At 43.6% G+C, this 20,161-nt stretch overlaps 2 protein-coding genes across 6 annotated transcripts in view; one reads left to right on the top strand and one right to left on the bottom strand.

The window, feature by feature from the left end:
• The window catches only part of rab3ip (RAB3A interacting protein (rabin3)), a 26,326-nt gene extending 6,818 nt beyond the window's left edge, over positions 1 to 19,508 (top strand). For 3 of the 4 annotated variants that reach the window (XM_061030320.1, XM_061030317.1, XM_061030318.1), the window contains one exon: positions 166 to 2,626. In XM_061030320.1, coding sequence (XP_060886303.1) covers positions 166 to 248 — 83 coding nt within the window. In that variant the 3' untranslated portion in view covers positions 249 to 2,626. Of the gene's footprint in view, positions 1 to 165; positions 2,627 to 19,498 lie in introns of those variants that run through there. The other variant, XR_009666076.1, reaches the window with a different exon arrangement.
• Positions 4,038 to 19,144, bottom strand: tnpo3 (transportin 3). Of its 2 annotated transcripts, none has more exons than XM_061030315.1 (23): positions 18,900 to 19,144; positions 15,753 to 15,953; positions 14,262 to 14,335; positions 13,977 to 14,133; positions 13,715 to 13,858; positions 12,874 to 13,049; positions 12,652 to 12,790; positions 12,363 to 12,509; positions 11,170 to 11,277; positions 10,973 to 11,064; positions 10,434 to 10,573; positions 10,114 to 10,305; positions 9,866 to 9,957; positions 9,702 to 9,778; positions 9,562 to 9,622; positions 8,142 to 8,282; positions 7,841 to 7,957; positions 6,992 to 7,086; positions 6,652 to 6,808; positions 6,361 to 6,528; positions 6,161 to 6,273; positions 5,515 to 5,597; positions 4,038 to 4,614 (listed from the first exon to the last, which is right to left on the bottom strand). In XM_061030315.1, the coding sequence occupies exons 1-22, from the start codon at positions 19,017 to 19,019 to the stop codon at positions 5,537 to 5,539; spliced, it is 2,772 nt and encodes a 923-aa protein (XP_060886298.1). In that variant the 5' UTR covers positions 19,020 to 19,144; the 3' UTR covers positions 4,038 to 4,614; positions 5,515 to 5,536. The 2 variants fall into 2 exon arrangements, with proteins under 2 accessions (XP_060886298.1, XP_060886297.1); XM_061030314.1 differs by having other exon boundaries at positions 4,038 to 4,642.
• Positions 19,509 to 20,161: the final 653 nt, after the last annotated feature.

Below are 20,161 nucleotides of genomic sequence, written 5' to 3' on the forward strand. Positions count from 1 at the left end.
ACCACATGGTGACCTGTGTGAGCATGGACTCTAGAGAGGAGGGGGGGGAGACAGCTCTCTATGATGTTTTGAATTTAGACTGCAGTACCCGTTTTAACCACTAGGAGTCAGAGTTACAGACTGCTCCTTTAAGTTTAATCATGTTTCTCTGTGCTGTGTTTCCAGCCGAGCAGATGTTCTGGGAGGTGATGCAGCTTCGCAGAGAAATGTCCGTCGCCAAGCTCGGCTACTTCAAAGACCAGCTGTGACCGATGGACAGCCCCGCCCCCCTCCAATCACAGCAGACTCTGCCCTGAAGCCCCTCCCTCCCTCCCTCCCTGGATCTGGTCCCATCTTCTCTCCTTCCGTCACCTCTCTTCTGTGTGTGTGTGTGTGTGTGTGTGTGTGTGTGTGTGTGTGTGTGTGTGTGTGTGTGTGTGTGTGTGTGTGTGTGTGTGTGTGTGTGTGTGTGTGTGTGTGTGTGTGTGTGTGTGTGTGTGTGTGTGTGTGTGTGTGTGTGTGTGTGTGTGTGTGTGTGTGTGTGTGAGAATAACTGTGGTTGTTTTCAATCATCACAAACAGACTGGAGGACAGAGACGTCTGATATCGTGATTTTTGTGGGTTTCTGTTGAGAGTTTGAATCCAAAGTATGAGATTTACTTTGCTGAAGAACACGTTAACACTCCGATATATGAAGACAAGCGGCATGTGAATGAAGATGTCATTTTTAATATGTAAGCATTTAAACAGATCTGGGGACCTTTGACCTTTGCTTTAATCATCCCGAAAGTCAAATTATTCAAAAATTAAAAAAAAAACTTTCTGAGAAGATGCTGAGGAATGAGGGCCACAGTTTGATACTAACACACATTGTCCTAAAACAAGGTTAGTAAAAATAAACATGCGTACTTTTAGTTCCCATTTTGTGAGAAAAAAAAACTTTGATTTTACATGAAAGTTCCCCCACGCATCATTTATTTTATTAAAGATCACATGTTCTGCTAAACACACTTCTCCATGTTCCTCTAACTCTAATATGTGTCTCTAGTCCGTCTCCAAACCCCCCAATGATGAGAAAAGTCCATCCTCTCCGTCTTCTCCCTGCTCCACTTTTCAGAAAATGTGTGCTCAAACAGGCCGTTTGGAGATTTTCCCTTCATGACATCACAAAGGGCAGTAGCCCCTCCCCCAGGTGGGTGACACTCCCACAGCTAGGTGTTTGTTCTGCCCTCTGAGTCTGCCTTCTCATCGTAAACAATAGGACATGGAGCGAGAAAGACCGAGTACACCCAAGCCCTTCCAGAGAGGGGGCGTGGTCAGACACAGCTCATTTACATATTTAAAGGTACAGACACAGAAACAGCCTGTTCTGAGCAGGGCTGAAATAGAGCGGTTTATAGACATGATCAAATACAGGATCAGAGAGGATTTAGAACAAGAAACTTCACACACATGTTTTGAGGAGCTCTGAGACTTATTTACACTGAAGAAGAGGAGGAGGATATGTGACCTTTAAGTTTGACTACATTTGTGAATTAAAAGGGCTTTTTGTAAAAACACTCAAAACACTAAATCTAATATAACATTCTCTTTAAGGCCCTCTTCTCTGACTGTTCCTGTAACCTGTACTTTTAACACTGTAGGATCTTTCCTCTAGAAATCTTTCATTTTACTAACAGTTGCTCTTCTACTTTATCACAGCGACTTAAGCAACATAAAATCTGTTCTGCTGCTGCTCTACTCCTTAAGTAAAGTCGTCTATCATCAACTAAACTCATGTAGGTTATACATGTTCAGACGCATAAGTCACCCCACAGTAAAAAAACAAAGACCAAACAATCAATAAATGTTTACTTAAACTGTCCATAAGCTTATATTTAATTCTAGTTTGTAGGAAGTTATGAAGAAAGTTTATTTCCAGGATTTGATGAAGTACAGTTGGATGCAAAGATAATCAAAGCCTCATTCAGACTCGATGTACGTCTCCTAAAAGTACGCTGAGTTTTCAGAGTATTCACAGAAGTAGAGACAACTAAACGGGAAAACAAAAAAACACTAAAGACAACTTTCAAACGAGATGATTCTCAGGAAGGTGTCGATCTGTCTTCCCTGATTTCTACGCTAAATTTATGGACGGTGAGTCGAATCACTGAGACGATAATCCCGTCTGAATGAGGCTGTCTGCAGGAAACATTTTATTTATGATCTCTCTAAGAGTTAATGCTTTATTTTGTTGTTGTTGTTGTTGTTGTTGTCAGGCTGGCTCCCGGGGTTTTTCATGAAAGACAAAGAGAAACTGAAACACTACACTTTTGCTGTGAAACTCCTCATGATGTTCGGGCATGTTTAGATATTTTGACAAACAAATATTTGCGGAACTGTCCTTTATAAGCTCCTGGTGTTTTCAGCCTGCTGTATTTAATCAATCAGGACGTGTAGATAGTGTGTGCGTGTGTGTGGATGTTTGGTGTGTTTGTATGCCTGGTGTTGTGAAAACTTTATTAATGTTTATTTAAACCTGTCTCCACTCCTCTGCATCTCTCTCTCTCGCTCTCTCCCATTCAAAGTCAGTGTCACTCTCCCAGTTTGGTTTAGTGCCTTTTCTCTCAGACACTCTGAAATAAAAACAGTAATACCTCTGAAACAAGCTGCTCTCTGTGTCCTCTGTTTCCCAACTCACAGTAAAGTCTGAAGTGGTATGAATGAACACATGTATGAATATATAAACATAAACATATGAATGTATGAACACACGTATGTATGTACATATGTATATATGTTTTTTTCCATTTTTTCAACATAGGTATATATGTGTGTGGTTTTTATCAAATTTGGAATATGTCACTTTTTCAGAAATTTCGACATAGGTTAGCATGTCGTTTTCTTTTATTTTTTCGACATTGGTATGTATGTTTGTATGAACATATGTATGTATACAATAAATCACAATGAAGTCTTTATTTGTATATACTGTATTCATACATTTATATGTTCATACAAACATACATAATATGTATGTTTGTATGAACATAAAATATTAGCCTTGTTGGAGTCTTCAAGAGATCAAATGAAAAAACATCCGACTAAATCGGCTAAATCGTCTTTATTTGTCAAACAACACAGTGATGTGTACTCACTAAACTTAAGACTTCCACATCTACATCAACTTTATAAATCAGGAGGCTTACTCTTATCACAGCTCTATACTGCCCCCCCTCGGGTCCATTTTCCAAATTAAACTTCAGAATTAAAAGTTTGTTAACTCACTTCTGCCCCATAGTGACCTGGAAGACAAACATTAAATCCAGCTGCCAAAAATCCTCATTTTAACTTTTCCCCTCCAAAATCTCTGAGTTGGATTAACACCTTCTATTTACTGACCTTTTCAAAACAGGATGTGAACCCTAAACCTACCTCCTTAAATGTTCCCAGTTTAACTCTCACACCTCTTCATCATAGACTGTAAATATGTATCACCCATCTGTTACTGCAGGGGACTTTGGAGTCCGATGGCGGTCTCCATGCTGGGGCTGCTGTTGTAAAGTTAGTAGAGTCGGTCGTCTCTCAACCGGAAGGTCGGGGGTTCGATCCCCAGCTCCTGCTGCCACATGTCCGATGTGTCCTTGCTTCATCAGGGTGTGAATGTGTAGGTGTGACCTGCGCTGTAAAAAGGCGTGTTTTAAGCCTCTTGACAAACCGTTACACCGTGTCCGCCATCAATCAGGTCAGCTGAATAACTCTTATCCTTCATCAATTCAAAAGTGAGTTATTCAAATATACTCCCCCGTACAGTGTGTGTCAATCGAGACATGAGCTAATCAGACATTTTGTTTTTTGAACCAGGCTGTAAACATTTTAATCTCTGCTGCTTAGAATGGGTGTGTGTGACTTCCTGTGCTCCTGCAGTCAGCCTCTAGTGGACACACAAGGAACTGCAGGATTAAAATAAAATCAAAACACCTTCTGATGAACAGCAGCGTTTAGGAGTGTGCGTGAAGATGCAGAAAATCAAAGTGAGGGTCTGAAAATGAACGACTCCGACATTAAAACACACAAAATCATTTCAGCTGTTTTTTATTGTTTTCAACAAGGCTACATCACCGATGATGTCATGGTGTCAGTCCCTCTGTCTCCTTGCTCAGAGTTCACTCCATCTCACTTTGTGGAAAAAAAACACAACTAAAATTCAATCAAAGTTAAAAGGTCAAAGGTGACGCCAAATCCTCCAGCAATCAGCCTGTACAGGCAGCCGCTCAGCCAAGAGCATTATGGGAAATCTTTTGGCTCTTTGTATGGCACGGACAAAAAAACATCTTGACCAAAGTCCCAAAAATAAATCTTCTCTTAAAAACTGTTGACCAGGCACGTCCTACGATTTATAACTGATGAGGATCCAACAGGACTGATCCACAACAGTTCACTTTGTCAACCCCGCCCACCTGCAGGACCCGACCCCGTCCACCTGACACCTGCTGCAGGTGAGGTCAGGGGTCGGGGTTGGAGGACTTCACTCTGTCCCTTCAGAGTGCAGCTTCCTGTTTCACATTCAAAGTCTCTCCTCCATCATCATCCTGTTTACGTTTCGTCTCGTCCGTTTGGATCGTCGTCTGCAGTCGCAGCTTTTTGCCGTCACCTCTGAAAGTTGGTCAACAAAAGATTTAACCTGAAAGAAAGTGAATGCCATCAGCTCACCTGTACTCTGTGTATTACCTGTACTGTGTATTACCTGTACTGTGTGTTTGTATGTAGTGTGTAGTTACCTGTGTTGTGTGTAGTTGTGTGTAGTTACCTGTGTTGTGTGTAGTTGTGTGTAGTTGTGTGTAGTTACCTGTGTTGTGTGTAGTTGTGTGTAGTTGTGTGTAGTTACCTGTGTTGTGTGTAGTTGTGTGTAGTGTGTAGTTGTGTGTAGTTACCTGTGTTGTGTGAAGTTGTGTGTAGTGTGTAGTTGTGTGTAGTTACCTGTGTTGTGTGTAGTTGTGTGTAGTTACCTGTGTTGTGTGTAGTTGTGTGTAGTTACCTGTGTTGTGTGTAGTTGTGTGTAGTTACCTGTGTTGTGTGTAGTTACCTGTGTTGTGTGTAGTGTGTAGTTGTGTGTAGTTACCTGTGTTGTGTGTAGTTACCTGTGTTGTGTGTAGTGTGTAGTTACCTGTGTTGTGTGAAGTTGTGTGTAGTTGTGTGTAGTTACCTGTGTTGTGTGTAGTTGTGTGTAGTTACCTGTGTTGTGTGAAGTTGTGTGTAGTTGTGTGTAGTTACCTGTGTTGTGTGAACTTGTGTGTAGTGTGTAGTTGTGTGTAGTTACCTGTGTTGTGTGAACTTGTGTGTAGTTGTGTGTAGTTACCTGTGTTGTGTGAACTTGTGTGTTGTGTGTAGTTGTGTGTAGTTGTGTGTAGTTACCTGTGTTGTGTGAACTTGTGTGTTGTGTGTAGTTGTGTGTAGTTGTGTGTAGTTACCTGTGTTGTGTGAACTTGTGTGTAGTTGTGTGTAGTTACCCGTGTTGTGTGAACTTGTGTGTTGTGTGTAGTTGTGTGTAGTTACCTGTGTTGTGTGAAGCTTGCAGCTATCGAAACAGTCTGGTGAACTCTCTGATTGCCCAGCACACCTGCTTACACTCCTCCGCACTAAACAGAAAAAACAGAGACAGTGGTTACCATGGTTACAGACAGTGACCTGTGTGATGTTGATCCAAAGTCAGAACTCGTTTTGTTGTTGTTGATCTTTGATCAGTGTCTCTGAATTCTTGGTATTTCTCGCCTCACTCTGGTCCGCATGTCCCTGAACACCTCGTTTTGGCCCACATGTCCCTGAACACCTCGTTTTGGCCCACATGTCCCTGAACACCTCATAATGGCCCACATGTCCCTGAACACCTCACTCTGGCACACGTGTCCCTGAACACCTCGTTTTGGCACACGTGTCCCTGAACGCCTCGTTTTGGCACACGTGTCCCTGAACGCCTCGTTTTGGCACACGTGTCCCTGAACGCCTCGTTTTGGCACACGTGTCCCTGAACGCCTCACTCTGGCCCACGTGTCCCTGAACGCCTCACTCTGGCCCACGTGTCCCTGAACGCCTCACTCTGGCCCACGTGTCCCTGAACGCCTCACTCTGGTCCACATGTCCCTGAACATGAACTAACCCACGTTGCCACGGTTACTCATGTTTACTCGGTTGCCCGTCTCACCTGGTGACCTGTTTGTGGAAGTCTGTCAGCTGTTTATGAGTGACGGTCACGGCTCCTCCAGTTGTTTCCTTTGGTAAACCTTTCAGAGCGTTCTCTAACCAGCGACAGAACGTCTGAAACAAACACAGAGAGACGACATCAACACCTGAGAATCACAGCTGCCTCACCTGAGAAGGAGTCAGGCTGTTTGTTATACTCACAGGTCGGTCGAACAGCATGACCTCCCACAGCACCTCGGCGACGTCGGGCAGTGTGTACGGCGGCAGACAGAAACAACACGAGTGCATCAGCTGAGTGACGAGCTGCTGGCCGTGCTGCTCCATGGCCTGACCAATCAGCTGCTTCCTCACCTCAAAGTCCTCCTCGTGCTAAAGACAGACGGAGCGTGTTTTCTATTTTTCATGTTGAACATTTATCATCGACTTTTTTTAAATCCTGGTTCTCTCCTAAGTTTTGAGGATTTTTTATTCTTTTAAATATTTGGGACTCACGTCGTTGGCGACCCCCGTGTGGATCAGGTCTCTCACAAACTTCATCACGCTGCAGTTGGCATCTCGATGGTCCAATGAGGCGGCTGCGATGGCGCACTGGATGATGTGTATGATGACGCTGCTGCTGAGCAAAGTGACCGGACTCCTCTGGACAAACCTGAGTGACAGACGACAGGTGGTTTCAGGTAGATCAACGGTTAAAGGTGAAGGTAAATATACAGGTAGACACACAGGTAAATATACAAGTACATACAGGTAGGACGTATAGGAAGATTTCAAACAGATTATTGGTAGATTTCTTTGCGCTCTCATCTCTCTGAACATTAACCTGCTGACTCACCTGGTGGCCAGTCTGAACAGGTCGTCCACGGTGTCTGGATGATTCCTCAGACCGTTCTGCTGCTCCAACAACTGGAAGGTCGGCATACACAGAGCCTGAGGAAGAGGAGGGGGTCATCATCATTTTAACCTGAACACCTGGTGGACAGGTGTGTGTTTGTGTTGACCTGGTGGACAGGTGTGTGTGTTTGTGTTGACCTGGTGGACAGGTGTGTGTTTGTGTTGACCCGGTGGACAGGTGTGTGTTTGTGTTGACCCGGTGGACAGGTGTGTGTGTTTGTGTTGACCTGGTGGACAGGTGTGTGTGTTTGTGTTGACCTGGTGGACAGGTGTGTGTTTATGTCGACCTGGAGGACAGGTGTGTGTGTTTGTGTTGACCTGGTGGATAGGTGTGTGTGTTTGTGTTGACCTGGTGGACAGGTGTGTGTGTTTGTGTCGACCTGGTGGACAGGTGTTTGTGTTTGTGTTGACCTGGTGGACAGGTGTGTGTGTTTTGATCTGGTGGACAGGTGTTTGTGTTTGTGTTTGTGTTGACCTGGTGGACAGGTGTGTGTGTGTTTGTGTTGACCTGGTGGACAGGTGTGTGTGTGTTTTGATCTGGTGGACAGGTGTGTGTGTTTGTGTCGACCTGGTGGACAGGTGTTTGTGTTTGTGTCGACCTGGTGGACAGGTGTGTGTATTATTAAATGGTGGACAGGTGTGTGTATTATTAAATGGTGGACAGGTGTGTGTTTGTGTTGATCTGGTGGACAGGTGTGTGTTTGTGTTGACCTGGTGGACAGGTGTGTGTTTGTGTTGACCTGGTGGACAGGTGTGTGTATTATTAAATGGTGGACAAGTGTGTGTTTACCTGTAACATGTCGAGCAAGCCTTGCCTGCAACCCTCCTCCATGCCATACTCGTCGACCAGGATGCTGCCCAGGTACAGGAAGCAGGAGTGTGGATACACCTGGTACACACTCACCATCTGATGACAACAGGAAGTAAGATGAACAGGTGTTTTCAAACTACCAGGTGAACAGGTAAACTTTCCTGTTTGTGTGTCTCTATCACCTGTCCAAACAATCAATGAGGCCATCACTGATTATAACATCCAATCAGTCCATGTCAGTGCTAATGTCAAAACAAACTGAGGCTGAGGTGTGTCTCACCTGAGTGACCAGAGGCTGCAGCAGGGAGGCGGAGCCTTTCCCAACACATCGTACAGCGAACCTGAGACAGCGACAGCATCGCTCCACAATCCGGTTATCAGCCTGATGAGTGTTCAGAGTCTCCGACAGAACAGGCCAGATCTACAGGTGAGTCACATGACACAGGTAAGAAAACTTCAGATCTACAGGTGAGTCACATGACACAGGTAAGAAAACTTCAGATCTACAGGTGAGTCACATGACACAAGTAAGAAAACCTCAGATCTACAGGTGAGTCACATGACACAAGTAAGAAAACCTCAGATCTACAGGTGAGTCACATGACACAAGTAAGAAAACATCAGATCTAAAGGTGAGTCACATGACACAGGTAAGAAAACCTCAGATCTACAGGTGAGTCACATGACACAGGTAAGAAATCCTCAGATCTACAGGTGAGTCACATGACACAGACAAGAAAACCTCAGATCTACAGGTGAGTCACATGACACAGGTAAGAAAACCTCAGATCTACAGGTGAGTCACATGACACAGGTAAGAAATCCTCAGATCTACAGGTGAGTCACATGACACAGACAAGAAAACCTCGGATCTACAGGTGAGTCACATGACACAGTTAAGAAAACTAAGATCTACAAGTGAGTCACATGACACAGGTAAGAAAACTTCAGATCTACAGGTGAGTCACATGACACAGGTAAGAAAACCTCAGATCTACAGGTGAGTCACATGACACAGGTAAGAAATCCTCAGATCTACAGGTGAGTCACATGACACAGACAAGAAAACCTCGGATCTACAGGTGAGTCACATGACACAGTTAAGAAAACTAAGATCTACAAGTGAGTCACATGACACAGGTAAGAAAACATCAGATCTACAGGTGAGTCACATGACACAGGTAAGAAATCCTCAGATCTACAGGTGAGTCACATGACACAGGTAAGAAAAAAAACTGCAGATTTACAGGTGAGTCACATGACACAAGTAAGAAATCCTCAGATCTACAGGTGAGTCACATGGCAGGTAAGAGAACCTTGGATCTACAGGTGAGTCACATGACACAGGTAGGAAAACCTCAGATCTACAGGTGAGTCACAGGTAAGAAAAAAACTGCAGATTTACAGGTGAGTCACATGACTGGTAACTTGACACCAGTAACACTTGCACAACACTCGGGCGTACTGCTCAGGTGTAATTACGACCGCCAAAGTGTATGCCAAACTCTCTTTTACCCATAACCTGTTTAATCGCCATAGCAACCTCAAGAGAGAGAGTGACAGAGAGAGAAGTCTGCAGGCTGAGGTTCAACCTCTCATGCAAAAACTGAAGTTTATTAAGCCGTTGTTTGAATACAGGTGGGTATGTTTTTCTTAAACGCCTCCTTCAGGTAAAACTCAGGTGAGTTCAGGTGCCTTACCTCCTGTATGACTTTCTGACATGGGTGTGTCTGTCCGTTCTCTACGATGGGGTTTGTGTGTCTGCGGACAAAAACAAAACAGTATGAAAATCTGCCTGCTGGCTTTCAATACAGGTAAATTAATATACAGGTAAACTCACCTGAAGATAACGGCCAATCTGTCGAGCCACACGGTGGGATCAGCTGATTTACCGTTTGTTGATTCATCGGTCAGAAGCTGAAAAACAAAACAAAAAAAAAAGGTTGTTTTTGTTTTTTTTTTGTTTTAAAGAAACTTTAAAAAACAGATTTAAATGAGACTCACCTTTTTAAGAGCCAACACCTGAACCGCACACAGGTCGCTGAGACACTCGGCGATCTTCTCCAGAGGAAGACGAGCCAGGACCAGAGCGGTACCTGCACAGGTAGAGAAACAAGTCACAGGTGTTCTGCAGGTGCTCTATAATAAAGGTGTGGTAGTGTACCTATGAGCAGGCTCTTGGTGGCCTCTTAGGGCGCCAAGTCCAGTTTGTGAGACTAGTGCGAGTGCGCCGTACAGGTGTAGTGTTGTACCTTTCAGTAGTCCCACGGCGGCCTCAGTGGACAGGGCGAAGGTGTCCAGCGAGCGGGCGATTTCCAGAAGACCGTGGAAGTGCTGAGCCATGTGATCTCTGCACACCGAGCAGATGTTGTGGATTGCCTTCGCTGCTGCCGACGCCAGAGGCTTCTCCCGGAGACCTTTCATCAGGTAGTTCAGCACGGGGTCTGACGGGCGGAACACACAGGTAAACATACTAAATAAACTCTACAGGTGATGCAGGGTTCTCAAGTCGATGGAACAAACGATTTAAGAAGAAAATTAAAAAAAAGACTACAAGGTCAGGAAGTCATACCGAGGAATCGGGGGTTTCTGTCGACCACCTCGCTCATCTCTCCGACCAGCTCGATGCTCGTGTAACGCACCGCGATGTGGACGCTCTCGGGAAGTAGAACCACCTGCTGCAGAACCTCCGACAGCGTTGGATTGTTCTCACTGCAAGGAAACACAAGAGACGTTTTAGGCTGAAATTCTACCAAGTCTGATGGTTCTTTGATTTTTTTCCCTCTGTCATGATGCTTTTGATGTTGTGTGAAGCACTTGCCTTGTTGTTGAAAAGTGCTATATAAATAAACTTGCCTTTGATTCCTCAATAATAAAGTTTAATGGTGCCCTGTATCAAGGGGCATCCATACATTATATCATTCCGTTCCTGTGGTTCCTCTTTATGTTCCTAAATGTTGGTCTGGGGTTCCCCAGAATGTGGTAACCTTTAAAATCTCTCTGGACATCTAGGTATCTATTTCATCAAAATGTTCTTTGGTCCCCTCAATGTGTTCTGTACATTCTGGATAAGAATAAATAAACTGTGGTATGAAGGCTTTAGCGACTCACGGATCGACACTCTTTGCGATGGCGGCCATGATGAAAAGAACCGCCTCCGTCACCTCCCATGAAGGGCTGCCTTCTTTCAACGTGGAATACAACTGAGGACAAACAGAACGTCTTTGAAGGAAGAAAACAACTGAGGGCAACAAGTAAACATTTTACACGATAACACATTTATGTCACCTGAGTCGTAATAAAGTTACCTGAGAGAAACACTCCATGGATCCAACGAGGAAAATGACGTCTTTAACGAGGTCGGAGACTCTCATCCTGAACTCTCCGAAGTCGTCGGTGTCTTCCGGGATTCCCTCCTGATGAATACAAAAGCGCTTTATTTTGAAGGTTCCTTTGTTCACATTCTTTAAAAAACATTTCAAAGAGAACGTTGATCATAATAAACAGGAAATAGAAAATTAGTTGGATTTCATCTATACGTTTACCAGAACGCTAATTCAATGCTAGCCAAAAATCTAATGCTATGCTAGCCAAAAATTTAATGCTATGCTAGCCAAAAACCTAATGCAATGCTAGCCAAAAACCTAATGCTATGCTAGCCAAATACCTAATGCAATGCTAGCCAAAAATCTAATGCTATGCTAGCCAAAAACCTAATGCAATGCTAGCCAAAACCTAATGCTATGCTAGCCAAATACCTAATGCAATACTAGCCAAAAATCTAATGCTATGCTAGCCAAAACCCTAATGCAATGCTAGCCAAAACCTAATGAAATGCTAGCCAAAAACCTAATGCTATGCTAGCCAAAAACCTAATCCTATGCTAGCCAAAAACCTGATGCTATGCTAGCCAAAAACCTAATGCTATGCTAGCCAAAAACCTAATCCTATGCTAGCCAAAACCTAATGCTATGCTAGCTAAAACCTAATGCTATGCTAGCTAAAAACCTAATGTTATGCTAGCCAAAAACCTAATGCTATGCTAGCTAAAACCTAATGCTATGCTAGCCAAAACCTAATGCTATGCTAGCCAAAACCTAATGCTATGCTAGCTAAAACCTAATGCTATGCTAGCCAAAACCTTTTGCTATGCTATTTAGACCCATAAGTCTTCAAATTTTTCAAACAGGTTGAAGTATTGTTGGAGTCCCTCGTCTCGTATTAGCCGTTAGCTTGTTAACGAGTTTCATACATTACAAATGGAGGCTTTGACTTTGTCCCTGTTGCTATGGTTACTCCTTTAACAAACGAGCTGATAAGAAGCCAGAGCATTTATTCAGAATGTGAACTTTTTCTTTTAAACTATCCAGTTTGTGTGTTATCATGAGTTTAGTTAGTCTGAGTTCGCTGGCGCCCCCCTTAAGGGAGCTTGGACCCCAATGTTGGGCAGCAACGGTCTAAGTGACAGGAGGTTCCGTGTAGACCGGTTCAGAGGACTCACGTGGTCCGGGTCGAGCTGACAGTGTCGGGCCAAACAGTGCAGCAGTCTCTGGATGTACGGCCTGAAGATGCTGTGAAGAGCTGCATCGTTGATTTTATAAAGGTGTTCTCCCAGACGGTACCAGAAGTTAAAGGAGATCTCGACCACCTGGATCCAAAACAAAACCAGGATTATTATGAGACCCCCAAAAGAACAGGGTCCACAGAGTCCACAGAGACCACAGAGACCATAGAGAGCAGGACGTCTAAAGAACAGATCATGTTGTAACGCGTGTTGCTTCCTTCCGTACCTCGTACTGGGGGTGTCCTGCACAGATCAGCAGCAGCTCCAGGGTCCTCAGGTCCCCCATGCCCTGCCCCGGGCTCCTGACGGTGGTTTCTAAGAAGGTCTCACAGAGTTCGGTGAAGATGCGGCAGTAGTTCAACACTCTGAGGAGAGAATGGAGCGTGACTGAAAGGACCGACAGCGGACTTTAAAAACACAATAAAACAGCAGCTTCCTGTGTCCTCACTTGTCCAGGTCTTCTCGGGCCACAGCCATGTGATAGGCCGTCTCCAGCGTCAGGACGCCCTGGAACAGCTGCAGAGCCAACGGCATGTGCGTGTCGACGTTCTCGATGGCGTACAGAGCCGAGCACACGCAGTCCGACGCCGCCTCGTGGAGGTTTGTGGACGTTTCATCCCTCTGCTGTGGAGACAAACGAGAACATTTAAATTTAAATACTTTAATGTGAGGCCTCGAATAAAGGAGGCAGACGACCTGTCAACCAGTCAAACCAGTATCAACCAGTCAGACCAGAACAAACCAATCAGACCGGTCGATAGTCAGACCAGGATAAACCAATTCAACTGGTATAAACCAGTTAACACAGTATAAACCAGTCAGACCAGAATATACCAGTCAGGCCATAGTCAAGTATAAACCAGTTAAAATGGTATAATACAGTCAGATCAGAATAAACCAGTCAGACCAGTATAAACCATACAAACTAGAATAAACCAGTCAAACCACTGTAAACCAGTCAGACCAGTATAAACCAGACAAACTAGAATTAACCAGTCAAACCAGTATAAACCAGACAAACTAGAATAAACCAGTCAGACCAGTATAAACCAGACAAACTAGAATAAACCAGTCAGACCAGTATAAACCATACAAACTAGAATAAACCAGTCAAACCAGTGTAAACCAGACAAACTAGAATAAACCAGTCAGACCAGTATAAACCAGTCAAACCAGTGTAAACCAGTCAAACCAGTCAGACCAGTATAAACCAGACAAACTAGAATTAACCAGTCAGACCAGTCAAACCAGTCAGACCAGTATAAACCAGTATACAGCCAGGAGCTCACCAGGACTTGGAACAGGACCATGAGCAGCTGGTTGCTGGCCATGAAGTTGCTGTCCAGGACTCCGAGGTTGAACCAGCTGCCCAAACATCGAAACACTTTGATGAACATCTTCTCGTCGTTCCCCGTCTTCTCCACGCAGGTCGTCTGGCGTTCAAACACAAAACAGCAGAAACATTAGAACTCAGCGTGCGCTACATGCTAACGGCTAACTGGGAAAAGATGAACGTTGGGCTTTAAACAGTAAAAATAAAGCGCCGCTGACCAGCAGAGTGACCACGGTGCTGGAGTAATACGCCAGGTCTTCGATGATCTCTGTCCTCCGATTGGCTCCGATTCGTAGAGATCGACTGTGAACTTCCTCCGGCAGCACAGTGAGAATCTCTATGAGGAAGGGCATGGAGCTGATGTCATTGTTGTACCTGAGGGGGGGGGGGGGGGGGGGGGGAGAGAGAGAGACACGGCGAGTCAGAACCGTTCAAACTGACACCGCTTAGAAATCCAAATCTGAAAAACAGTCATTCTTTCTGCTGATTGTGTGAATTCCTACTTTTCTATGAGCGTGTGAACACATCCTTTCCACGAGGCCATCTGAAGAGCGAGATCTGCGATCGCTAAAGCGAGCTGCGAGTGAAAGAGAAGAAGGACGAGAGAGGAGAGAGATAAACCGACAAGTCAAAACAAAACAACTCCATGAAGCGACATTAGAAACACAGACTTTCAGATTAAGAGGCGGGGTCACCGAGATGTTTCAGAAAGTTTTCCTGGAGTCTGAATCAGTGCAGAAATGTTTTTTAAATAATTGTCTAGATTCTGAATCAGTGCTCGAGGTTTCCTTTAGTCTGCACGACGGTAAAAACGTTTTTCTGGGTCCGATTCACTGTTGCAAATTTGTCCCAAGAGTTTAAAATCTGCAAAAAGTTTAAGTTTCAGAATAAAATAAATAAATTTAAAATTCTTTGTTTTAATTATTATTACTTAAAACAATAATAGCAATTGTTACAATTAGATATATTACCAGTGAACAGACACTGGATTTGTGTGTTCTTTCTTTCTCAATCATTACTTTCCATACAAACTATTATTATAATTATTGTTACTACAATTATTGATGCTGTTGTTAATAGTATTATTATTAGTATAGTTGTAATACCCCTTGCCCCCTATCCCTCTTCCTGCATCTTATCCCATCTCTCCCCCTATTCGTTTCCAAGTCCGGTGCAGTCTAGGCCTGTGAAGACTGTTTCATCATGAGCCGGAGATCCAGCTGAAGATTTCTGCCTTTTAATAAGGCAGTTTTTTCTTACCACTGTAACTTTTGCTGCTTTGCTAAAGTGCTCATGATGGATAGGCCGGATCTTTGTAACAATAAATAAATTATTTTACCTGCTTTTTGTAACATAACAATGAGTAAGGTCTTTTACCTGCTTTTTGTAAAGTGTCTCGAGATAACACTTGTTATGAGTTGACGCTATACAAATAAAAATTGATTGATTGATTGATTAATATAGTTATATTATAACTATATAGAATTGCCTAATTGATATAGGGGTATATTAGAAGTACACTTGCTAAATCTATTTAAGTATATGCATCTAGATTTTCTCTGGTTATTCATGTACTATTATTATTTATTATTATTATTATTTATTTATATGTTTTTGTGTCTGTTTGAAACACACCACAAAATGTTCATATTGACAGTGGATTTGCTTGTAAAGTTTATGTTTTCCTAATAAACAAATCTTTTTAAAAAGAAATAAAGAAATTTAGAGCAAAGTTGTAGGACACGCCCACTCAAATTTCCTGAGTGTAAACTAGTACTGTCACTTTAAAAAAAGAAATTCTAACAATGTAGAATATGACACCGTTAGAGAGAAGGGGGGCTTAAAGAGACAGGATTAACAGGCTCCTGGATTTTAAACAGGAAGTCACCTGTGTCACATTTAATGCTGCTCTCTGACGGCAGCACCGGAAGTAGCTTTCCTAAAAGGTGCAGGTTCTGAGCGCCTGCTGGGTTCAGGTGGCACATGTACGTTACCTGTGTGACGATGATGGGCGACAGGTCTTTGAGGTTCTGGATGTGGGTCAGCAGAGAGTCTCGCAGTGCATTGTGGGTCTCGGGAGGAAGCTCGTAGAAGGATGTCTGGATCTTCATCTTCATCGTCTGAGCAGCGAAATAACACGACTCCACATCCTGCTTGAGCTGCAGCAGCTGGTCTGAGATCTCCCACGCGTACATCTGCAGGACAGGAAGTGATGTCATTACACCTGGTGACACCTGAGCGGCACAACTGTTCTACATGATGTAATCACACTTGATGACACTTGGCTGCACAGGACCACCCCCCCCCCCCCCATAGCACACAGACATCCAAAAATAAATGGGGCAATTTGGATTGAAACAGAAATCCACAATCGCAATCTCTGCTGCTTGTTGCAGCAACGAGTCCGCGCAGGAGGGAGGGATGTTGTTATGGCTGCACAAGTAATCGTGTTATCGCGGTAGTAGTTGAGCAATGTTTTCTTTTTCAGCCAGGTGTTTTTGTTTTAACCTGTTGGATGGAGGCCTGGGTATAACGCTCGTGTTTTGACAACATGTTGATGCAGTCAGATGAAACTAAAGAGAACGATCAGCTACCCTCTGATCAATTTAGCGGAGAAAACAAACTTTTTCTTGGATTATTTTGGATTCAGGAGGAACATGTGCTGCGTAAATCATGAAGACTAACAGAAACTGTGCTTTAAAGTTTAAACATAATATGCACTCTTATCTTTTTGTTAATTAATCCAGCAGTATAAAACAGCGTTCTCACACATGGCATGTTTCCTCATATCGCGCTGGCCTAGTTCTAGTTGTTACAATGACTCAGCAGAACTACGAGAGAGCTGAATAACATCAACAGCAGCCAGCAGCGAAACAAATCCCAAACAACGACATCAGAGGGTTAAAAATGTAATGAATATTAAAATATTTAACACGAGACATTGCATCAAGAGGAAGAGGAAGTTACCAGCGATTATCTCTCTCTCTCTCTTATTCGCCTGCAGAGCAACTTGTCTGTTGATCTTAAACAGGCGATCTCACACAGATTTAAAAACTTAATTATGACGGCAGGGGAATAAACTAAGGCTGGCGTTAATGTAACCACATACATGACAAATATTTCTGTGTGTGAGAAACACGGTCAACAATCACAGACGTGATCAGGCTGTTAACTCTCCTCAGTTAAAAACAAAAACAGAACTGTGATTACATGATGCACACACACCACACATTCCAATCTGCACATTGACACCCTGACACTTTACACTGTTTACATTATTCTATATATTCAAATATTTTTTTTTCTATTTTACTGTATTTATGTGTATTAGTGATTTGAGTGTTTATTGCATGGCCTTGCGGAACAGTCTTTACATTTCACTGCACATCTGTATGAGCATGTGACAAATACAAATCTTGAATCTTGAATCGTCTGCCGGGGAACGTTTCAGGTCAACAATCAGCTTCACATCAACAACAATCAAGTCTGGGGCGCTGGTGGCGCAGTGGTTTGTGCGCACGTCCCATGTATGGAAGCTGTAGGTTCAAATCTGACCTGTGGCTCCTTTCCCTGCATGTCGTTCCCCACTCTCTCTCTCTCTCCCCAATTTCTGACTCTATCCTCTGTCCTGTCACTCAAATAAAGGCACAAAAAGCTCAAAAATAAACCTTTAAAAAAAACAACAACAACAACAATCAAGTTAGGGCTGGGAAATATATCGAGTTTTTAAGATATATCGATATATTTTCAAACAAGATATAGGGTAAGACGATATCGTTAATATGGATATAGTTTATGTTGCATTAAAATAACGTTACAGAGGTGCCAGGTCACCTTTACCTCATCTCACTGATGATGACTGACTGACTGCTCCTCGCTCTCTCTTTTATTGTATTTAAGGAACATTTTTATTTTATTATATTACTTTTTAAATTCACAAACAGGTAGTTTATTTTCCATGTGTTTTCACTGTTAATAAAATATATATCAATATATATCGAGTATCTCCATTCAGCTAATCAATATCAAGATATGAGTTTTGGTCCATATCGCCCAGCCCTAAATCACGTCAACAATCACATCAACAATCAGGTCTCAGAGTGTTTGAGTCACACCAGGAACCAGAATCTAAATCAACAGATTGATCCAGCAGGTGACCCCCCTGATCCAGCAGGTGACCCCCCTGATCCAGCAGGGGACACCTGGATCCAGCAGGTGACCCCCCTGATCCAGCAGGGGACACCTGGATCCAGCAGGTGATCCCCCTGATCCAGCAGGGGACACCTGGATCCAGCAGCGGACACCTGGATCCAGCAGGTGACCCCCCCTGATCCTGCAGGTGGTCTAAGTTTGTAAACAGCTGAGTTCAGTTTGACAACACAGAAGAGTCAGGACTACCTGTGACACCTGCATGGACTCATTTCTCTTAATTTATTCATTATCTCACCTGTATGGATCACCTGTACAGGTCACAGATATTTAATTTTTTTTTTTTTTTTTTTTTTTAGGTCTACCTGAGTTCTCTTCCTGAAACACCTGGAGGCAGAAATGTGAATTATTCCAGCAGGGTTTGGTTTGTACACTTCCTGTCTGTCACACACCTGAACAAACGACCACTGACATAAAACTGTTGACCTGTTAGGGCACGAAAAAGAGACCACCGGCGTAAACTTTTGACCTGTGACGTGAAGGCAGCTCCCACTGACGTAAAAAAAACCTGTAACGTGAAGCCAGGAGACTCATGAGCAGTTACATTAGCCATGCTAACATGCTAACTGAGGCCTGCTGGAAATCCTCAAGAGACTCAAACACGGAACCTCCGAGTATCTCACTTTAACCGCATGACGTCATCAAACCCGCCGCAGCGTTTGATCTCTCCGCTGTTAACGGACGGCTGGCGGAGCGGAAGGAGAAGCTAACAGTTTGTGTTTTGATTCCATTCATTTAGCTAGCCTAGCCTCGATGCTAACGGCAGCTCCGGTTCCACTGAGCCTGCGCAGTTCGGTTCAGCCGTCCATAATTAACCCGGTTTAACGAAAAAACCCGGTCCATTCAGAGCACACTGACCCCCCCTCCGGACCCCGTCCTCCCACCTTGCCGCCCCGCGGGGTCGGTCTCCCGGCCTCTCCCCATTTTCTCACCGATCTTTGGAGCTCCCCGAGCCACACCGACGCCCGCTCCTTCCCGGCCGGGTCCGGGTCGTGGTACAGGGCCTGGACCGCCTGGTAGACCAGGGTCAGGTTCGGTTTGCCCCCCTCCATATCTCGGGTCAGAAGCCGGGATGAATAAGGCAGAAAGTTACAAACACGGCGGATCTGAGGAGTGCTACACGGTCTGAGTGTCGACCGCCATCTCGCACAGGCTTCCCGCGTGCTACCACGATCCCCTACCGGAACAAAACACGGGCACGAACATCAGTTCCGCTCTGCCGTGACAGGAGGACTTCACAGAAACACATTTAGGAAAAGTTCATTTTACTGTCATTTAAAAAAAGTTAAGTTTATTTTACTGTGATTATAAACAAACAGTACATTTGATATGACCGATTAAAACAACAAAAGTTAATTTGAATAATTATTAGAAAAAAAACCTCAAAGTGTTTTGAACTGTGATAATGAAGAGATACAGTTGATTATGGAAAACTATCTTACATTCAATTTAAAACTATATCCACTTTATCTGTTTAAGAAAGTCCGTCCCTCTGGGCAGGAGAAAATGTGCTGAGTCATCCTCCAGACTAGGATCTGGTGGACTCAGGACCAAAATAGTAAAAAGGGCTCCTGCTCGTCACCTGAGAACAAAAACACGTCACATGTTTACAGTGGAATAGTTTTATCCACTGGAGGGCGCATTACCACTTTTTGTCCACTGGAAGGGCGCCCTGGTGGACCCCAGACTGGATAAAGATTATTATTTACAGTCTATGGTGGACTCGACATGAACATAAAAATTAAAACAATAAAAACTTAAATATAATAAAAATATGAAAAGTCCTAAATATTTACATAAAAATAATTTAGAAAATATGAACTGTTTCCTCTGATCAGGATCACCTGCATGTAAGGTATCTGTTTCATCACCTGTTCTGATATTTAACCCTTTATTTACCTATTAGTCTGTCTCACAACGACAAACTCACAAGGGTACCTGAACAGATAGCTCACCTGGACAGGTAGACCAAAGGAACCATTAGAAGAGGATGAACAGATGACTTATGTTTGTTTGTTTTTTTGTTATGAACATCGTTTTGATTTTCAGGATTTTAAAAACGACTCCACATCGAAGCCGGACGTCAAAGTAAAAGGCGACACAGAAAATGGAGAAGTTGTGAATTGGCCTAAACTTTAAAAAAAAGTGACATCAGTGTCATGAAAAACTGCAGCAAATGAGTCAAAATGAGTTT

Source organism: Labrus mixtus, chromosome 22 (assembly GCF_963584025.1).
Source record: "Labrus mixtus chromosome 22, fLabMix1.1, whole genome shotgun sequence".
Taxonomy (NCBI): domain Eukaryota; kingdom Metazoa; phylum Chordata; class Actinopteri; order Labriformes; family Labridae; genus Labrus; species Labrus mixtus.

Excerpts from the sequence above, each read along its gene's own strand:
- tnpo3 (XM_061030315.1), bottom strand. The coding sequence starts at position 19,019 with ATGGAGGGGGGCAAACCGAACCTGACCCTGGTCTACCAGGCGGTCCAG. Across the intron at positions 13,050-13,714 it reads TGGTCCTGTTCCAAGTCCTG|CAGAGGGATGAAACGTCCAC; the intron begins GTGAGCTCCTGG and ends TTGTCTCCACAG. Across the intron at positions 9,958-10,113 it reads CGCCGTGGGACTACTGAAAG|GTACCGCTCTGGTCCTGGCT; the intron begins GTACAACACTAC and ends CTACCTGTGCAG.